The sequence below is a fragment of the Entelurus aequoreus genome, linkage group LG24, assembly GCF_033978785.1.
Source record: "Entelurus aequoreus isolate RoL-2023_Sb linkage group LG24, RoL_Eaeq_v1.1, whole genome shotgun sequence".
NCBI classification, from domain to species: Eukaryota; Metazoa; Chordata; class Actinopteri; order Syngnathiformes; family Syngnathidae; genus Entelurus; species Entelurus aequoreus.
The window spans coordinates 10,765,051-10,786,308 of NC_084754.1; the positions used below are offsets into that span (position 1 = coordinate 10,765,051).

General features: G+C 39.0%; 1 protein-coding gene across 2 annotated transcripts in view; it reads right to left on the reverse strand.

Annotated features, from left to right (window-relative positions):
* LOC133641599 (protein arginine N-methyltransferase 8-B) overlaps window positions 1-21,258 on the reverse strand; it is a 90,458-nt gene that overhangs the window by 43,854 nt on the left and 25,346 nt on the right. For both annotated transcript variants that reach the window (XM_062035439.1, XM_062035438.1), the window contains one exon: window positions 6,095-6,158. In XM_062035439.1, coding sequence (XP_061891423.1) covers window positions 6,095-6,158 — 64 coding nt within the window. The remainder of the gene's footprint in view (window positions 1-6,094; window positions 6,159-21,258) is intronic.

Below are 21,258 nucleotides of genomic sequence, written 5' to 3' on the forward strand. Positions count from 1 at the left end.
ATAACATACAAAAGACAGTACAATACAATACATTTCAAAATCTACCCACAAAATACCCATTTACAATTTAATTTATAAATAAGAAGGAATCTTTTGAATCCACCAAATCGGTCTCAATATCCTATTATTCAAATTTGATTAGAAGGTTGCATATCTCATGCATACAGAGGTCAAGACCAAAATTCTGCGACTAATGTGAATTCCTCAACCATAAGGGGTGTGCTAAATGTACTAAGCATAACGTCGCTATAAATTTAGCTTAAAACGCTTTTTAAAAATGTTTAAAAAACGTGATTATTTTATAAACCTATCAATCTCATTCCAGATCATCGGGCCTTTACAGGCTATACTAAAGCTTGCACAATTTAGATGACAATGTTTCCCTCTTAATAAAGGTTTACTTCTAGGGTTACATTTTGGGTGTCCCATTCGGTTAAAAACTGTAAAATCCCATTCCGGTTTTTTTGAGGTGGTCTGTCATAACGTTTTTACAACTCTATCGGACATTGTGACTTTTGGTATTAGTGTTCCTGGAAAAAAGGGACCCAAACATACATACTGTACAGCAGATTTTTACAGCTATACACTGCAAAAAGTCAGTGTTCAAAAACAAGAAAAAAAATAAAATAAAATTAGGGGTATTTTATTTGAACTAAGCAAAATTATCTGCCAATAGAACAAGAAAATTTGGCTTGTCAAGACTTTCCAAAACAAGTAAAATTAGCTAACCTCAATGAACCCAAAAATACCTGAAAATAAGTATATTCTCACTAATAACAACTGTACTACTGTATGAGTACGTATTTTCTATTGTTTCATTGAAAATAAAACAGCAAAGTCTATTTGGCTGTCATCTGTTTTAATATGAGACACAATTGTGTCAAAGTCATGATTTTTTTTTTCATGCTTGAAATAAGAAATTATTAATTTAAAAAAGTAGTTTTATACTTGAGAGTGTTGATGACACAGCTTTGCAACAGTTGATATTCTAGTTTCAAGCATGTTTTACTCAATATAGGTCATAAAATCTCAGCAACAAGCTGTAATATCTTACAGAGATCATTTAGGACCAAAACCCTTAAAACAAGTAAAACACTCTAGCATAAAATGTGCTTAGTGAGAAGAATTATCTTATCAGACAGAAAATAAGCAAATATCACCCTTATTTGAGATATTTAATCTTACTTAGATTTAAATTTTTGCGGTGTATGCACTGCAAAAAGTTAGTGTTCAAAATCAAGAAAAAAAATACAAAAATTTGGGGTATTTTATTTGAATTAAGCAAAATTATCTGCCAATAGAACAAGAAAATTCGGCTTGTCAAGACTTTCCAAAACAAGTAAAATTAGCTAACCTCAATGAACCCAAAAATACCTTAAAATAAGTATATTTTCATTAACAACAAGTGCACTTTTCTTGGTAGAAAAAAAAGAGAGACCTTTTTGCTCAATATGTTGAAAAATATTCTTAAATTAAGTAAATGCTAGTGCCATTATCTTGACATAATGATATGCGCTCGGCATTACATTTCTTGAAACCAGCAAACTTACACTAAAAACAAATGTATTGTTCTTAATGGAAAGGCAACAAGGCAACCGCTTGTTACTCTCGGGGTCTCCTAGCCGCTCAGGCAAATCATATTGTCTAAAAATGCATTTTTCCATCGATAACATGACATCATCGCGCCAAGTGCGTGCTTTTCAGTCAATTAGTGTGCATATATACAGCCCGGCTCACGCTCTAATTTTTTTTATTGTAATTTTGAAGCATTTATCTGAATGTGCATGAATGTTCAAAATTGTTAGAAATGTCACATGTTAAATGTTTAAATATTAACTGTCAGTTTACTGTACTGTGCCAACTGTACTACCATATGAGTACGTACTTTCTATTGTTTCATTGAAAATAAAACAGCAAAGTCCATTTGGCTGTCATCTGTTTTAATTATGAGACACAATTGCGTCAAAATCATGATTTTTTTTTCATGATTGAAGTAAGAAATTATTACGTTAAAAAAGTAGTTTTATACTGGTGAGTGTTAATGACACAGCTTTGCAACTGTTTATATTCTAGTTTCAAGCATGTTTTACTCAATATAGGTCATAAAATCTCAGCAACAAGTTGTAATATCTTACTGAGATAATTTAGGACCAAAACCCTTAAAACAAGTAAAACACTCTATCATAAAATCTGCTTAGTGAGAAGAATTATCTTAGCAGACAGAAAATAAGCAAATATCACCCTTATTTGAGATATTTAATCTTACTTAGATTTCAGTTTTTGCAGTATAAGTGTATATATAATTTATACACACATACACATTTTTTTCTCTCAATGTGGCCCCCCGAGTCAAAATATTTTCCCAGCTCTGCCCTAGTGTAGTTGTTTCAATGAAATATGAATCTAACTACAGTGCTGTCAGCCATCACACTCAACTTAATGGCTCTATATCTTCTTAAGAGCCAGCGTCCTCAGCAGAGTGCATCTGTTTTCAGTCTATTTCTTTACACATCTCAAGGAAAAAAAAAAAAAAGTAGACCTGTTATGCAACACACAAAAGCCAACTGCAGAGGAAGCTGGCTCAGGAGGATATTCATGCACATTTCTCTTCTTTGAAAGATTTCTATTTCCGGAGTATAAAACAGGCAGGCTGGAACGTGGAAGTAGATGTTGGCTTTGAAAAGAAACAATATTTGTACTATGACAGTGTTTAATAGAAAAGTGTGACCAAGATGGCATTTATGTTTGCTCTGCATGAGTGTTAGTTTACTGAAGTGGGATAGAAAAGTCTGTTATAATGACTTCTGATCCCCGCTCATCCTCACAATGACTTTTTTTGTTCTAACTCCAAACTTCAGATTGAACATACACTATATTGCCAAAAGTATTTGGCCACCTGCCTCGACTCACATATGAACTTGAAGTGCCATCCCATTCCTAACCCATAGGGTTCAATATGATGTCGGTCCACCTTTTGCAGCTATTACAGCTTCAACCTTTCTGGGAAGGCTGTCCACAAGGTTGCGGAGTGTGTTTATAGGAATTTTCGACCAATCTTCCAAAAGCGCATTGGTGAGGTCACACACTGATGTTGGTCGAGAAGGCCTGGCTCTCAGTCTCCGTTCTAATTCATCCCAAAGGGACATACAGTTGATAGATAATTGCGATAGCCAAACAGATCACGACTTTTTGTCAGTAAGGCCTTCTAGATGGCCTCACGTTCAACGTGACATTTACGCGTCCTGTGATTGGATACTCACCGGGACCGTTAGCGGATGAATTTAAGAACACATAGAGTTGATAGACAGTTGCGATAGCCAATCAGATCACAAGTTGTTGACAGTAGCCTATCTAGGTAGCCTGATGTTAATGAGACTGTGATTGGATACTCACTTGTCACTCCAAAGTGAGTATCCAGTGTTTCCCATAAACTGCCAAGATACCTGTGGCGGTGGGGGCGTGGCTATGGGCGTGGTCACCATGACATCATCGAGTAATTTGCATAATTTACTACAATGATATGATTTTCTCTAAAAAGGCTTAAAAAATGTATACTTACTAATTAATAATAACAGTTTTGTTTTAAACGTCCATCCATCCATCCATTTTACAATATAATTACAACACTTTATGTACATATTTATATACAGATTTGAACAATAAGTTATTCACTGAAATATATTTATTAATTGTGGTTCTTACAAAAAATATATCTTATAAAATGTAAAAGCTCAAATGTCTCTTAAAGCTCTGCCCCTTTAATTAGTGCATACTAAATAATTTAACTTTAGCCTACTACTACAACCATATTATTTACCAGCAACATAAAGTGAAACAGAGGCAGAGGTGTCCTGCCACAGTCAGTAACAAATAAACAGAAAACAGTAGTGGTCAAATACAAATAAGGCAACAAGAGAAGTATCCTACACTTCTCTTTTGTAAAGTAAATCTGAACAGCCTATATGGGCATCTACATCAACTATATGATTTGCCTGAGAAGCTGGACAGGACAAAAAAAAAAAAAAAATTTTTTTTTTTTTTTTTGTGGCGGACGTAATTCTTTCGTGGCGGGCCGCCACAAATAAATGAATGTGTGGGAAACACTGGTATCCAATCACAAGTTGCAACTTAGCAGGAAGTGTTGACCCACAAAGAAGAAGAACAAAACGTTGACTAGGTAGCATAGATTGCAAGGCCATTTTCAAGAAGGATATTTAAAGAGAAACTACATCTTGTGAGACCATGTCGGCGATGAAATGGGGAAATGCCCGCCACTTCCACTCGAATCAACCGACTACAAGGGGTACCACAGACTTCTACGGCAGTGGTTCTCAAATGGGAGTACGCGTACCCCTGGGGGTACCTGAAGGTATGCCAAGGGGTACGTGAGATTTTTTTTTAATATTCTAAAAATAGCAACAATTCAAAAATCCTTTATAAATATATTTATTGAATAATACTTCAACAAAATAAATGTTTAGAATTAAGTTCATGAATCCAGATGGATCTCTATTACAATCCCCAAAGAGGGCACTTTAAGTTGATGATTACTTCTATGTGTAGAAATCTTTATTTATAATTGAATCACTTGTTTATTTTTCAACAAGTATTTAGTTATTTTTATATATTTTTTTCCAAATAGTTCAAGAAAGACCACTACAAATGAGCAATATTTTGCACTGTTATACAATTTAATAAATCAGAAACTGATGACATAGTGCTGTATTTTACTTTTTTATCTCTTTTTTTCAACCAAAAATGCTTTGCTCTGATTAGGGGGTACTTGAATTAAAAAAATGTTCACAGGGGGTACATCACTGAAAAAAGGTTGAGAACCACTGTTCTACGGCGTCGAATAAGTGCTACAAATTGTGAGTAGAAATATTTGATTTCTTTGTTTTTTCACGTTTAATATGTTTTTTGCCATTTTAATTTTGACAGTACCACATAAGCCATGTTTTAATTGCTGATGCGGGGGTATTGATTTTTAAATGCGCCAGAAAACAACACACTGTGTACACTGATGATGTGTTTCAATGGTCAGTAGTGCGTAAATGCGTTTCTGTATAGTATTTCTCCAGCAATGGTCATGTGGCGACATAAATGATGGTATTTTGAGAGGTAGTCATTGAAGTCGGACATCACTGAAGGCCTAGGTGGGAAACACTAAGTCCACCATTGGTTAATATGCGTGACTGTCAGCGTGAAGCTTGGTACTCAATTTGTTTGTTTGCTTTATTTTGTATTTTTCCTTATTTCTGTATTAGGTACCTTTCCTGCGCTCTTATTTTTATTTTACTTCACCCCTCTCTTCTGGCCTGAACGCTGTCTCCCTCACCTGTCCCTGATTGGCAATCTGGGCTCACCTGTTCCAGGTTGCCAATCAGGCTTCTTTATTTGCCAGCCTGCCTTGCACACAGGGCTGGATCCCTGTTTCCTGTTTAGCTTCTGTTGCATGTTCCCTTGTGCACTTCCGAGCTTCACTGATACTACCTTGTTTTTTGTACTTCAAGTTATGTTCACCATGTTCTGCATGTCGGGGTTCAAGACCGACAGAACCTAACAGTGCGGATATAAAATTAAGGAAGCACATGAGGCTGCAGCACCAAATCTTGAACAGTAAGACAAATATGGTGAGTAGTCTTTTACATTTGTGGTTCCCAAACGTTATCCTAGCACATAAAAAGCTTTGGACGCTGACCTATTGCAGTGATTCTCAAACTGTGGCATCACTAGTGGCACGTGAGCTCCATCTAGTGGTATGCCAAATAATCACTCAATTAAATCTTCAAACACAGTGTTACTGTTCGAACTTTGTATAATGCTACAGTGGCCAACAATATTAAACATACTTGTTAAATAAAACCTCTGCCTTGTTTTAATGAATATTTAGGCCTACTACGCTACTGTTTTTTAATGTCGATCATTATGACGGTTATTGGAGAGCCAAGTGTTTTCTGAGGTGATACTTGGGAACCACTGATCTATTGCATGATCAATAGCATACCCGGTTTAATACGCTGTGGTTGTCTACAGGCACTCAATAGTGGCTTTCTGATACAATGTCTTTCTTGGACTATGCAAGTGTTCTTACCGCTCTCAAGGTGGTTGGACTTGATGATTCTTTCCGAGTATTCTGATATGCTGGAACATTCAATCTGCGGGGTGGCGAGAAAGGAAGACAAGTTTTAGTTAAAGAGCTGACAATCGAATTTAGATTTTGGTCAGATTCGGAGGTTTAGGATGCACGAGGTTACATTCTCAAATGTTCACAGATAGAATAAAAAAAAATCTACCGCACATTTTGTTGCATCTCTCTGGGACATTTTTAGAAGTGTAACCATCATACAAGAGGAGATTCATCAAAAGCTCAATGGTGTAAACCAAGGGTGTCAAACTCAAATACTGAGTGAGCCAAAATGTAAAACTGAACAAAGCTGCAAGCCAAGGTTGAACAAATTAACCTTTTAATAGGGACCCAAACAAGTTTTGCATTGAATATTGAACAAGCAAGGCTTATATAACTTTATAGTGACATGCAAAATCTAGTTTCAAATAATAATAATAATAATTAAAAAATATCAATGGCATATCAAATACAATTTAAAACAACATTGAATGCCTCTTTTCTATTTGCAGCCTTCTGAGGTAAATATCAACATTAACTTTTTCCACAGGCTAATAAATTTGAAAATAAAATAAGAATGAATAAACCAACCATTCAGGACTTTATCGGTAGGTTGGAGTTCAAATCCCAGCCGAGTCATACCAAAGACTATAAAAATGGGACCATAACCTCCCTGCTTGGAACTCAGCAACATAGGGTTGGAGTTGGGGGTTAAATCACCAAAATGATTCCCGGGCGCGGCGCCGCTGCTGCCCACTGCTCCCCAAGGGGATGGGACAAATGCAGAGGACAAATTTCACCACATCTAGTGTGTGTGTGACAATCATTGGTACTTTAATCTTTTAATCTTAAACTGCTCAGTTTGCAACACACTGATCTAATCTGATGTGCCCAAGCCAGATGCCCGCCATCTTTTCTTGGATGCTAGTTCATTTATGTCGGGGCTCAGGCTTTGAGCTGAGGCAACCTTCATTATCGAACGAAGTGTTCATCAGTCATTATATCTCGTAGTCCACCCAGACCACAGTCTTGGTGGACTTACCGAATCAATTTTAAACTCATTTTATTTGTTTTTAAATGTCTAAACAACCTCGCGCCAACATATCTCTCCGACCTCCTTCAGCCTTACTGCCCCCTTCGATCCCTAAGATCAGCCGATCAGCTGCTACTGACGGTCCCTGACACAAGGCTGAAGCTTAGAGGTGACAGAGCTTTTGCCGCTGCTGCTCCCAAGCTCTGGAACGACCTACCTCTTAGTGTTAGACAAGCCTCCTCTCTTCCTGTTTTTAAATCTCTCTTAAAAACATACTTTTATTCCATGGCTTTTAATACTGAGTGATATCCATCCTGCAATGGCGCCCCATAATACACCTGCTGTGAACCTGTTTTTATGTTTTATTTATTTATTTTTTATCGTGTTTTGTTTGTGTTGTGTTGTGTTTGCCTGGTTCTCGTATTATCTTTTAACCTGCCCATTGTACAGCACTTTGGCTACCCCTGTGGTAAATTTTAAATGTGCTTTATAAATAAAGTTGATTTGATTTGATTTGGGGGCGTGCCTTAAGGGCACTGCCTTTAACGTCCTCTACGAGCTGTCGTCACGTCCGCTTTTCATCCATTCTAACAACGTGCCGGCCCAGTCACAAGATATGTGTGGCTTCTGTACGCACACACACGTGAATGCAACGCATACTTGATCACCGGCTTGATTACTGCAACGCACTTCTCGTCGGGGTCCCCAAAAAGAGCATCAAAAAGCTCCAGTACATTCAAAACAGCGCAGCGAGGATCCTGACGAGAGTGCGCAAGCGTGATGATATCACACCTATTCTCAAATCACTCCACTGGCTCCCTATTGCATCCCGGACCCAATTTAAGATCAACCTGCTCACTCACCAATGCATATACGACAACGCCCCCTCCTACCTCAAGGACCTAGTTTCCCCTCAACCCCCTACCCGCAACCTCCGCTCCTCAAACACTAACCTCCTCAAACCCGTCAGGACAAAGCTACAATCAATGGGCCGCCGGGCTTTCTGCTCGATCGCTCCCGAACTTTGCAACGCTCTCCCCGACCATCTTAGAGCACCACAGTTGGTCGACCATTTTAAGAAGGGACTAAAAACCCACCTTTTTAGCACAGCCTTTATCTAATTTCTGTGCCTTCTTGTTTTTAAATGCACTGCTTGCCTATCTGTTTTTTATCCAGTGCTTTCATGCTCTTATTTCTATTTTTATCTATGTTTCTGTTTTATCTAGTGTTTATCTAGTGTGTGTCATGATTAAATTATATTTTAATTTTTTATTATATATTCTTACTTTCTATTTTTATTTGTAATACTTTGTAGCACTTTGAGATTTTAACAAATGTAAAGTGCGTAACAAATGCAATTCATTATTATTATTATTATTATTATCAACAGCGATACAGGTTACACTGAGGGTGACCGTATAAACAACTTTAACACTGTTAGAAATATACGCCACACTGTGAATCCACACCGCTGTATATAATCGGCGGGCCAGCTCTAGTGTTACTTTGATATCGCCTCAAGGGCCAAGTGAAATTACACGGCGGGCCAAATTTGGCCCGCGGGCCAGAGTTTGACTCCCATGGTGTAAACACATGGAACAAAAAAACAATGCCTTTTATTTCAGGGGACAAAAACTGATCAGCATCTTTGAGCATCTTCCAACCGTCAAACCGACCACACTGCAGATATCCTTTTTAAATATTTCCATTGTTTTGCTCTATATTTTAAGACCTACATGAATTTAGTTGTGCTGATTTTGTATCATTACGCAATTTTGAAAGTTGCCAATAAAGCATGGCCTTGCTGATGAATACCAGACATGGGAACATTTTTTTACATATTTATTAGTGAGTGCGTGCACTTTGTTGTTTTCTTTGTCTTACTTTGGCCACATTCTGAAAATATTACAATAAAAATATAGGAAAAAAAAATACCGGCAGCAGTAAAGTTTAGATCCATGAAGGAAAGAAGAAAGTAAATGAATGTTTTTTTTTTATAACTGAATAAATTTACATTTACTTACAAATGTTTTCTTTTGTATTATTTTTTTAAATTAATTAACGTTTATGACAACCTTTTTCCAAAACACAATATAGAATTATTATGTATGTATGTATGTATGTATGTATGTATGTAAGTAATTAACTCAGTGTCCTAGTGGTTAGAGTGTCTGCCTTGAGATCAGTAAGTTGTGAGTTCAAACCCCGGCCGAGTCATACCAAAGACTATAAAAAATGGGAACCATTACCTCCCTGCCTGGCACTCAGCATCAAGGGTTGGAATTGGGGGTTAAATCACCAAAAATTATTCTCGGGCGTGGCCACTGCTGCTGTTGCTCACTGCTCCCCTCACCTCCCAGGGGGTGTTCAGGGGTGACGGGTCAAATGCAGAGAATAATTTCGCTACACCTAGTGTGTGTGTGACAATCATGGGTACTTCTAGAATGTGAGATATAACTGGATATTTATCATTTGTTTTCAAAACGCTTAAAAAAAAAGTGGTACCCCAAAAATGTACTGTGGGACCCCATTTTTATGACTTGATGGGGTCCCTGGGATCCCATTTTGAAAGTTCCTAGCACCAACACTGATGGAGTATTGCCCATCCATCCATTTTCTACCGCTTGTCCCTTTTGGGTTCGCGGGGGGTGCTGGACCCTATCTCAGCTGCATTCGGGCGGAAGGCGGTGTACACTCTGGACAAGTCGCCACCTCATCGCAGACTGATGGGAGTATTGGTGCGTGCAAAACAGCAGCAGGCGGCTGCCAATCAATTCTAATACTAATCAAATATCATCCCGGGGGCCACAGATAATTCATTTGGGACAGCGTGGCGCTGTTGGGAGAGTGGCCCTGCCAGCAACCTGAGGGTTCCTGGTTCGATCCCCACCTTCTACCAACCTCGTCACATCTGTTGTGTCCTTGAGCATGACACTTCACCCTTGCTCCTGATGGGTGGTGGTTAGGGCCTTGCATGGCAGCTCCCGCCATCAGTGTGTGAATGTGTGTGTGAATGGGTGAATGTGGAAATAGTGTCAAAGTGCTTTGAGTTTAGTTTATTAGTTTAGTTTATTAGTTTAATTTATTAAGGATCCCCATTAGTCTACACCGCAGTGGAGACTATTCTTCCTGGGGTCCAGGCAAAAACATCACACAATCACAAAACAAAAGATTAAAATGCAGTACAACATGATCAAATAATAAAATGTTGTAATACAAAAATAGCAACAACAAAGAACCAAAAAAATAATAATAACTTTGAGTTTACATAATATTGTTCATAACAAAGATAAAAAGATTTGAGTACCTTGAAGGTAGAAAAGTGCTACACAAGACTTGGGTTGTACTTGTATTACGAATCTGGCACGCGGGCCTTGACTTTGACACGTAGGCATTAAAAAATTCAAAATTTTCACCTTAACCCGAATCACTAATTTCACATTTTGATGGATACAAATGTGGATCAAGTAAGGAGTTCATACTTGGAGGACCAACACTCTTATTCTCAACTCTTACACCGCCCTGAAGCAGAAAGTAGCCCGCTAACTAACATTTGGATATGTGGGGAAAAAAACATGTATTTTATTGCTCAATTAGGTCTGCACCCACCAACTGTCACTGAGTAAACCACAACAATAAAACAAGCGTTGATTTGTTTGGCTAATCATTTGCTATACATAATTTCTACCCTTTGTTGACAGAATGTGAAGCACATGTGACCGTAACGCATCAGAACTATACAATACGTCTAATGCACATATGGGCTCTCGTGTTTTATTGGCACTACGCAATATAATTGTATTTCTTCTTCTAAAAGGCATATGTTATGGTGTCGCGTTCATGTTGGCCTGTAAAGCCCAGCCTTTTCACCTCAATGGCCCATCTTTCATGTGATGCTTTATTAGCTTTTGAGCAGAAAAGTATGGGCATATTTCCGTGTGTGTGTGTGTGTGTGTGTGCAGCGCATCTAAATCCCTGAAGTTGTATTCCCAGTTTTAAGTACAGCCAGATGGGCATCAGTGACACAAAAATGAGCCCGAGCAGAAACACGAATGCTGCTCAATTCCCGAAAAAGGATAGGGATGGAGAGAGAGGCAGAGAACATACACGCGAACACGTTACGTCATAAAGTAGATAACAACATGAGTACCTTGGCAATTCTAAGTTAAAGAAGCAAATATATGCTGCATGGGCCCTGTACTAAACTAATGTAGTGTTGTATCCTCAAACATCTGATGCAATCACTTACAGTCGTGGTCAAAAGTTGACATACACTTGTAAAGAACATAATGTCATGGCTGTCTTGAGTTTCCAATAATTTCTACAACTCTTATTTTTTTTGTGATAGGAGCACATACTTGTTGGTCACAAAAAACATTCATGAAGTTTGGTTCTTTGATGAATTTATTATGGGTCTACTGAATTTGGAGGTAAACCTCCCTTTCCATTGTCCCATTTAAAGCACCAGTTCCATTGGCAGCAAAACTGGCATGGTGTTCCTGGGATTAAAGGTCTCACCTTTTCTCCTCCAAACATATTGCTTGGTATTGTGGCCAAACAGCTCAATTTTTGTTTCATTTGACCACAGAACTTTCCTCCAGAAGGTCTTATCTTTGTCCATGTGATGTGAGATGAAACAAAAATGTAGCTGTTTGGCCACAATACCCAGGAATATGTTTGGAGGAGAAAAGGTGAGGCCTTTAATCCCAGGAACACCACTCCCACCGTCAAGCATGGTGGTGGTAGTATTATGATCTGGGCCTGTTTTGCTGCCAATGGAACTGGTGATTTAAATGGGGCAATGAAAAAGGAGGATTACTTCAGGACAACCTAAAATCATCAGCCCGGAGGTTGGGTCTTGGGCGCAGTTGGGTGTTCCGACAGGACAATGACCCCTAACACACGTCAAAAGGGGTAAAGGAATGGCTAAATCAGGCTAGAATTAAGGTTTTAGAATGGCCTTCCCAAAGTCCTGACTTTAACGTGTGGACAATGCTGAAGAAACAAGTCCATGTCAGAAAACCAACAAATTTAGCTGAACTGTACTAATTTTGTCCAGAGGAGTGGTCAAAAATTCAACCAGAAGCTTGCCAGAAGCTTGTGGATGGCTACCAAAAGTGCCTTATTGCAGTGAAACTTGCCAAGGGACATGTAACCAAATATTAACATTGCTGTATGTATACTTTTGACCCAGCAGATTTGGTCACATTTTCAGTAGACTCATAATAAATTCATCAAAGAACCAAACGTCATGAATGTTTTTTGTGACCAACAAGTATGTGCTCCAATCACTCTATCACAAAAAAATAAGAGTTGTAGAAATTATTGGAAACTCAAGACAGCCATGACATTATGTTCTTTACAAGTGTATGTAAACTTTTGATCGCGACTGTATATACTAAATCAAAATTCATTTAGCTCTTTTATTGCCGCATTTACAGTATTGCGCTGAAGTTCAGGGGCACACCACTATTGAACCGCTATTTAAGCTCCAGAAAAAGGCAATTAGAATTATACATTATGCCCCATATAGAGCTCATACCAATGATCTGTTCATAATGAGTAATTTTCTTAAACTACATGATATAATCCAATACAGTAGCCTTCAAGTTATGTTTATGGCCTCACAAAGGGCTCTACCTGCCAATATGCAGAGTCTGTTTTCACTCAGAGATGGTTCACATGAACTCAGGGGAGTCCTGAAATTCAAACATAACATTGTAAATTCCACATTCAAGGCTCAAACGTTATCTATAGCAGGGGTGAAACTGTGGGACAATGTGAGCGGAGAAATCAAACTGTCTTCTAGCCTAAGAGTGTTCAACCTTACGGTAAAAAATGTGTTGTTGGGAAACTATCAAAAACATGACTAGTTGTTTGGACTATCTCAACTGTGGGACACAGGTGCAAAAGAACTCGCTGTGGAATAATGGACATAACACACCAGATAAGGTGAAATATACCCAGGCAAGATGGAGCTAATCTCTTGGCCGCTCAATGCTATTATATCCATATTGGTGTATGTATACTGACTTGTCATTATCATATATTATACTTGTTCTGAAATTGTCATGTATCCATCAAATCTGCTGTTGAAACTTGGACTATATAACCAACATATATAACCAACATATAAGTTGATTGTAAATTAGGGGCGGGACATGGATAAGCATTCTTGCTTTTTTTCCCGTATCCCTTTTCGGTGGGTGACGTTGCATGTCTGTCAAATTACAAAGAGTGATGAAGTGTTGCTATATATGTCTGTCTGCCGGAATAAATACATTCATTCATTCACACATTCATGAATTGATTAACGTGGATCCCGACTTAAACAAATTGAAAAACTTATTCGGGTGTTACCATTTAGTGGTCAATGGTACGGAATATGTACTGTACTGTGCAATCTACTAAGTAATACATAAGTGTTATAATGAAGGCAACACATGGTGTGTCTATATTAGATGTATTAGACTACTATCAAAATGACTATGTCGCAGGCTAATGCAAATCTTCGTTGACAGAAATGTTGAAATGTAATATTTATTCTACACATGTTTACAACATTGGAAAACATTAGTAAAACGGAGGCTCTTCAGAGGGTGAGATAACTCCTTGAAAGTACTGGCTTAGAATGGCCAAAGGTAAAGATGTGTGTGTTCAAGTTGAAAGAAACGAAAACTACAAATAAAATGACCTCAAATATACCTAAAATATGAGGCATAATGATGCAATAAGTACATACAGCTAGCATAAATAGCATGTTAGCATCGATTAGCTTGCAGTAATGCAGTGACCAAATATGTCTGATTAGCACTCCACACAAGTCAATAACATCAACAAAGCACACCTTTGTGGATTGACGCACAGCATAAAACGTTTGATGGACAAATAGAGACAAAGAAGGAGTGGCATGAAACACGTCTTTCTGTGGCAGCATCAAGGAAAGTTGTACATGTAAACAAACTACGGTGCGTTCTAGGACTTCCGAAATTAGGACAAAATGACAGGCTCGAAATACTCATCAGTTAAGCATGTTTAATGTAAACAGTGGAATTTCTAACAATTCGGAAGGTTTGTGTCATGTTTTTCCTCCTTAAGAAACCATATTAAAACAAAATATATATTTTTTTCCTCATCTTTTTCCATTTTCATAATTTCTTGAAAAAGCTCCAGGGAGCCACTAGGGCAACGCTAAAGAGCCGCGTGTGGCTGGAAAGCCGCGCGTTGCCGACCCCCGGGCGAGACTTATCGTAGTAGTGTGGTGCGTTTAGTGACATTCTGGAAAAATGGACTTACGCATTTTTGTTAGATCCAATAATGCACAAAAAAACAGCAGTGTGCATGTCACACTTTTGTGACTTTCTGTAGAAATGTGGTGCGTTTAGTGGCATTCAGGAAAAACAAACTTTCAGTCTATTGTTGACTTTGATTGAACTTAGGGAGGTAACGATATAAAGATTTATATCACAGTTATCGTTATTATTGCAGAATTGTTGAATGGGCTCAAAAAGCACCTATACACGCATGTTTTAACCAAGTTTTATTCTACAAAACCCAAAACCAGTGAAGTTGGCAAGTTGTGTAAATCGTAAATAAAAACACAATACAATGATTTGCAAATCATTTTCAACTTATATTCAATTGAATAAACTGCAAAGACAAGATATGTAATGTACGAACTGAGAAACTTAATTTTTTTTTTGCAAATAATCATTAACTTAGAATTTAATGGCAGCAACACATTGCAAAAGAGTTGGCACAGGGGCATTTTCACCACTGTGTTACATGGCCTTTCCTTTTAACAACACTCAGTAAACGTTTAGGAACTGAGGAGACAAATTTTTGAAGCTTTTCAGATGGAATTCTTTCCCATTCTTGCTTGATGTACAGCTTAAGTTGTTCAACAGTCCGGGGGTCTCCGTTGTCGTATTTTACGCTTCATAATGCGCCACACATTTTCAATGGGAGACAGGTCTGGACTACAGGCAGGCCAGTCTAGTACCCGCACTCTTTTACATGCAGAATGTGGCTTGGCATTGTCTTGCTGAAATAAGCAGGGGCGTCCATGAAAAGGACTTTGCTTGGATGGCAACATATGTTGCTCCAAAACCTGTATGTACCTTTCAGTGTTAATGGTGCCGTCACATATGTGTAAGTTGCCCATGCCTTGGGCACTAATACACCTCCATACCATCACAGATGCTGGCCTATAACAGTCCGGGTGATTATTTTCCTCTTTGGTACAAAGGACACGACGTCCACAGTTTCCCAAAACAAATTGAAATGTGGACTCATCCGACCACAGAACACTTTTCCACTTTGCATCAGTCCATCTTAGATGAGCTCAGGCCCAGCAAAGCCGGCGACATTTTTGGGTGTTGTTGATAAATGGCTTTCGCTTTGCATAGTAGAGATTTAACTTGCACTTAAATATGTATCAACCAACTGTAGTTACTGACAGTGGTTTTATGAAGTGTTCCTGAGCCCATGTGGTGATATCCTTTACAAACAGATGTCGTTTTTTTATGCCGTACCGCCTGAGGGATCAAAGGTCACGGCCTCGCCGCTTATGTGCAGTGATTTCTCCAGATTCTCTGAACCTTTTGATGATATTATAGACTTTTAGATAGTGAAATCCCTAAATTCCTTGCAATAGCTGGTTGAGAAATGTTGTTCTTAAACTGTTCAACAATTTGCTCACGCATTTGTTCAAAAAGTGGTGACCCTCGCCCCGTCCTTGTTTGTGAATGACTGAGCATTCCATGGAAGCTGCTTGTATACCCAATCATGGCACCCACCTGTTCCCAATTAGCCTGTTCACCTGTGGGATTTTCCAAATAAGTGTTTGATGAGCATTCCTCAACTTTCTCAGTCTTTTTTGCCACTTGTGCCAGCTTTTTTGAAACATGTTGCAGGCATCAAATTCCAAATGAGCTAATATTTGCAAAGAAATAACAAAGGGTACCAGTTCGAACGTAAAGTATCTTGTCTTTGCAGTCTATTCAATTGAATATAAGTTGAAAAGGATTTGCAAATCATTGTATTCTGTTTTTATTTACAATTTACACAACGTGCCAACTTCACTGGTTTTGGGTTTCGTAAATAGTAAACATACAACAACAAGCACATACACACAATAACCTTTTCTTGGCAGAAGAAATATTAAATATTGTCCTTACATCTTAAAAGCCATTATTTTACACGCAAACACATTATGTCAAATAGTAGACTACAACACAAATTCCACGTTAACAAAGAAAATACAGTATATGCTGCCTGGGCGCCTTACCCTGTGTATTATCCTCGGGCATATGAACAACTTAATTTACCTCAACTGATGCAATCACACGCATGTGCGAGACAGCTTTTTGTCGAGACTGGCTTGACTTAACCTTCGTCTTGTGTTAGGGTCGGCACCGACACGTTTTAGTTTTTGAATGCATAAAAGAACCACACAAATTAATTTTTTTGCATCAAGGCTTTTTGACTTTGTCAGGAACCTCTATTTCAACAAAATAAAACTTTTTTTTTTTTTTTCCACTTAATTATAAAATGCTCTGGTTGAAATTATGACCTTGGTGGTGTTAGGGTCGGTTTCGACCCAGTTATAAAAAAAAAGATAATAAAACAATAATTACAGCCAAAACTGAACACACTGACAGCCAGCTCCTCTACCAATCATGTGAGCTTTAGGGGATTCTCATTTTACCTTGTTATCCACTACTAAAACATGACATGTGAGGTTAATTCAGTATAGAGTTGGTGACTGGCAGAGTGCACATCTCCAATTTGCAGCATACAAAAATGAAAAAAAGATTTACCGTACAGTAAGAAGTTCTGGATAATATTTTTGGTGAAAATTAGGGAGAGGACACAGAGCAGCATAGTGATACGGATGAACAGGTTTCTGAGGAGGAAGACAATGTGGATTATCATCCAGAAGACACTGACACATCTGATGAGTCTGATGAGGAGGTCATACCAAAGACTATAAAAATGGGACCCATTACCTCCCTGCTTGGCACTCAGCATCAAGGGTTGGAATTGGGGGTTAAATCACCAAAATTGAATCCCGGGTGCGGCACCGCTGCTGCCCACTGCTCCCCTCACCTCCCAGGGGGTGAACAAGGGGATGGGTCAAATGCAGAGGACACATTTCACCACACCTAGTGTGTGTGTGTGACTATCATTGGTACTTTAGATCGGTAGGTTGTGAGTTCAAACCCCGGCCGAGTCATACCAAAGACTATAAAAATGGGAGCCATTACCTCCCTGCTTGGCACTCAGCATCAAGGGTTGGAATTGAGGGTTGAATCACCAAAAATGATTCCCGGGCGTGGCCACCACTGCTGCTCACTGCTCCCCTCACCTCCCAGGGGGTGAATAAGGGGATGGGTCAAATGCAGAGGACAAATTTCACCACACCTAGTGTGTGTGTGACAATCATTGGTACTTTAGATCGGTAGGTTGTGAGTTCAAACCCCGGCCGAGTCACACCAAAGACTATAAAAATGGGACCCGTTACCTCCCTGCTTGGTACTCAGCATCAAGGGTTGGAATTGGGGGTTAATTCACCAAAAATGATTCCCGGGTGCGGCCACCGCTGCTGCTCACTGCTCCCCTCACCTCCCAGGGGGTGATCAAGGGTGATGGGTCAAATGCAGAGAATAATTTTGCCACACCTCGTTTGTGTGTGACAATCATTGGTACTTTAACTTTAACTTAACTTAACTTGATTTGCTTGATTGGTCGTTGTTTGTTTGACCTTGCAAATCTATATGTTGTGTTATGACTTGTTCTGCTTTTCATTTTGTGTTTGTATTAAAGTTCTGTTGCTGAAAAAAATACTTTTTAGCCTTTTTCTTGAAGTAAATATATATGGGTCGAAATCGACCCGTAACACCATAGATGTTACTATAGTTAAAATTATTAAAATGAAAAAATAAATTCAACAAATTTATTCAAGAGATGTGTTCTAATACCCCTCAGTAATAGTCAGGTAACGCAACAACCTTTTATTTATTTATACACTTCTCTTGAGGTTCATTTTACCATTTTTTTAAATTGAAATCGAGGGCTATACTGACAAAAAAAAGGCCCAATGGCCCACACCAAAAATATTAAAACCAATATTTTCATGGATAAGGAAGCCTAACAAGGTAACCAAGAGATGAGAAACAAATTGGATGATAGATAATTGTTTTTAGTGTATTTTACTGGCTGATTTAAGACATGGGTCAAAACCGACCCGTTAACATAAGAGATGGTAACAGAAAGCTAACACAAGAGGAAGGTTAAGGCCGGATAACTCCTTAAACAAATAATTTCTTAGTCTAAGCCCCGTTTCAGCCACACTAAACCAGTGTTCAAGATTGCCCTCTAGGATAATTTTTTACACGGGTAAGTGTGCCGTGTATTTCTTGAATCTCCGGCTCTTAGCTTTGTATGGATTAATTGATCGTTTACAAACTGAGTTCGGAGAGGAAGTGACGCCAGAAAGACCGCGCCCCACACAGGAAGTGACGCCAGAAAAACCGCGCCCCACACAGGAAGTGATGTCAGAAAGAACGCGCCACAGCCAGCTTCAAAACAACCTGATTCCACTCGGAGGTAAACACTAGAAATATGGAGGTGAGTCATCCAGACCTGCCCGTGTTTCTCCTTATTCTACATGTACAGATGCTTGTGAAAATCACACATGAATACCTTAAGAGAAAGCGATAGCAGCTATTTGGGATACCACACTTCTCAGACGGCATGATAACTTTCAAATGTCCGGGTCAGCTGTGATTCTACTTACCGAAAAACGTTGTCCATTTGTCGAAGGAGAGACAACGAGAATGCAGGCTCCCGTAAATGTGATTCATAAAAAGGTAGCGCGCGCTTTGTATTACCTGGCCGACGAGGGAAGACTACGGAAAACATCGAATGCCTTTGGACTGGCAAAGCAGACCGTATCAGTTATTGTCCGCCATGTATGTCGCAAACTCAATATCTAGGTCCAGAGTATATAAAGTCACCAAAAACGAATAAATAATGAAGGTGAGGAGTGTCCTGACCAGGGGCCGTATTTATCAAGCGTCTTAGAGTGCCATTTTACGCTTAAGTCCTGAGAATTTGCGAAATTTAGTCCGACTCTCAAACTTAAGAATAAAAGCTATTTATCGACTTTCTTAAGTCTAAGAATCACTCCTACTCTCCATGATATTTAAGAGACCTTCAGAGGTGTCCTAAGTGGTTAGGAGTTGCCAGCAGGGGATGGCACTGAGGCGAGAGAGACGTGCGCGAACGTTCAGGGAGCGAGCAGCTGATCAAACGGTATCGTTTCGACAGAGCGGGTATTATTTTTGTCACAGATTTAATAAGGGGCGTCATCTCATTAGCAACATCACGCAGCAGAGCTGCATGTGGCTGCAGTGGGCTAGTATATATAGAGCCACCCACACCAGTTTCAAATTAGTTGCCTAATTAATGAATTGGAAAGAAAAGGAAACATTTATTTTTGATTCATTGCCAATATTGTTTGTTTGTTTTGTATTATTTTGTAGTTTATTGTCAAAATATACACTCCCATTGTCCACTTACATATTTCCAAGATATTTCTTTATTCTTAGACAAGGGATTCCCTTCCGTGATTGGTAATTTCTATGGACACAGAAATGACGTCACCTAAAATTCCGTTTACGGCACATAGTAATGTCGTAATTCAGCTCTGAGTGTGACACTTAAGATTCAGTCCTACACTTCGCTGAAAGTGTGAGTAGGACGCTTGATAACTAACTATTAAGTGCAGCTTTCAGCGAATAATTTCTTTACTCATAAGTCAACTCTTAGCAGACTTCTTAGGAGTAATTCTAAGAAGCTTGATAAGTACGGCCCCAGATATCTAGATCCCTAGATTGATTGTTGTAAAATAATCTTTATCACATTGTTTACGTTCACATGTCCACTAAAGATTTGATTAATTTATGATGTCTCAGGTGTGATTCACTACAATAGGGCCCCACAGCACACTGGATTCCAGTTAATTGAAATACCACAACACTGGATATTGTTTCTGATAAGTCAAATTTAAAAACTTGCACACAAAGCAACACTGGAGGTGACTATGACGTGTGCATTGTCCGTGCATTCGTACTAGGTTTGTTGCGCCGGCGGACGGAGGGCAAGGGGTCTTAAACGACCATTGTGTGTGTGTGTGGACAAGGATAAGGTTAGGTGGGATTTACCTAGTGTAGAAGGGGCCTTAGGGAGGTAACGATATAATTTAATCACTTATTGTGACCAGAATCATAATGGCTATCATTATCATCATGGTATTGGATGTGCTAAAAAAAACAAAACCTTTTACTAAAAATATTTTAACTGAGTTGTATTTAAAATAATAAACTACATATGCTTTCCTGGGCAGAAGAACCATTAAAGGCCTACTGAAACCCACTACTACTGACCACGCAGTCTGATAGTTTATTTATCAATGATGAAATCTTAACATTGCAACACATGCCAATACGGCCGGGTTAACTTATAAAGTGCAATTTTAAATTTCCCGCTAAACTTCCGGTTGGAAACGTCTTTGGATGATGTATATGCGCGTGACGTCACGACGGCAACGGAAGTATTCGTACCCAATGTGTCACCATACAAACTGCTCTGTTTTCATCGCACAATTCCACAGTATTCTGGACATCTGTGTTGGTGAATCTTTTGCAATTTGTTTAATGAACAATGGAGACTGCAAAGAAGAAAGTTGTAGGTGGGATCGGTGTATTAGCGGCTGGCTGTAGCAACACAACAAGGACTACTTACTTGGATAGCAGACGCGCTAGCCGATGCTAGCCGCCAACGAATCTGTGATCGGGTGAAGTCCTTCGTCGCGCCGTCGATCGCTGGAACGCAGGTGCGCACGGGTGTTGATGAGCAGATGAGGGCTGGCTGGCGTAGGTGGAGCGCTAATGTTTTTATCATAGCTCTGTGAGGTCCGGTTGCTAAGTTGCTAAGTTAGCTTCAGCGTCGTTAGCAACAGCATTGTTAAGCTTTGCCAGACTGAGAATTATTAACCGTGTAGTTACATGTCCATGGTTTAATAGTATTGTTG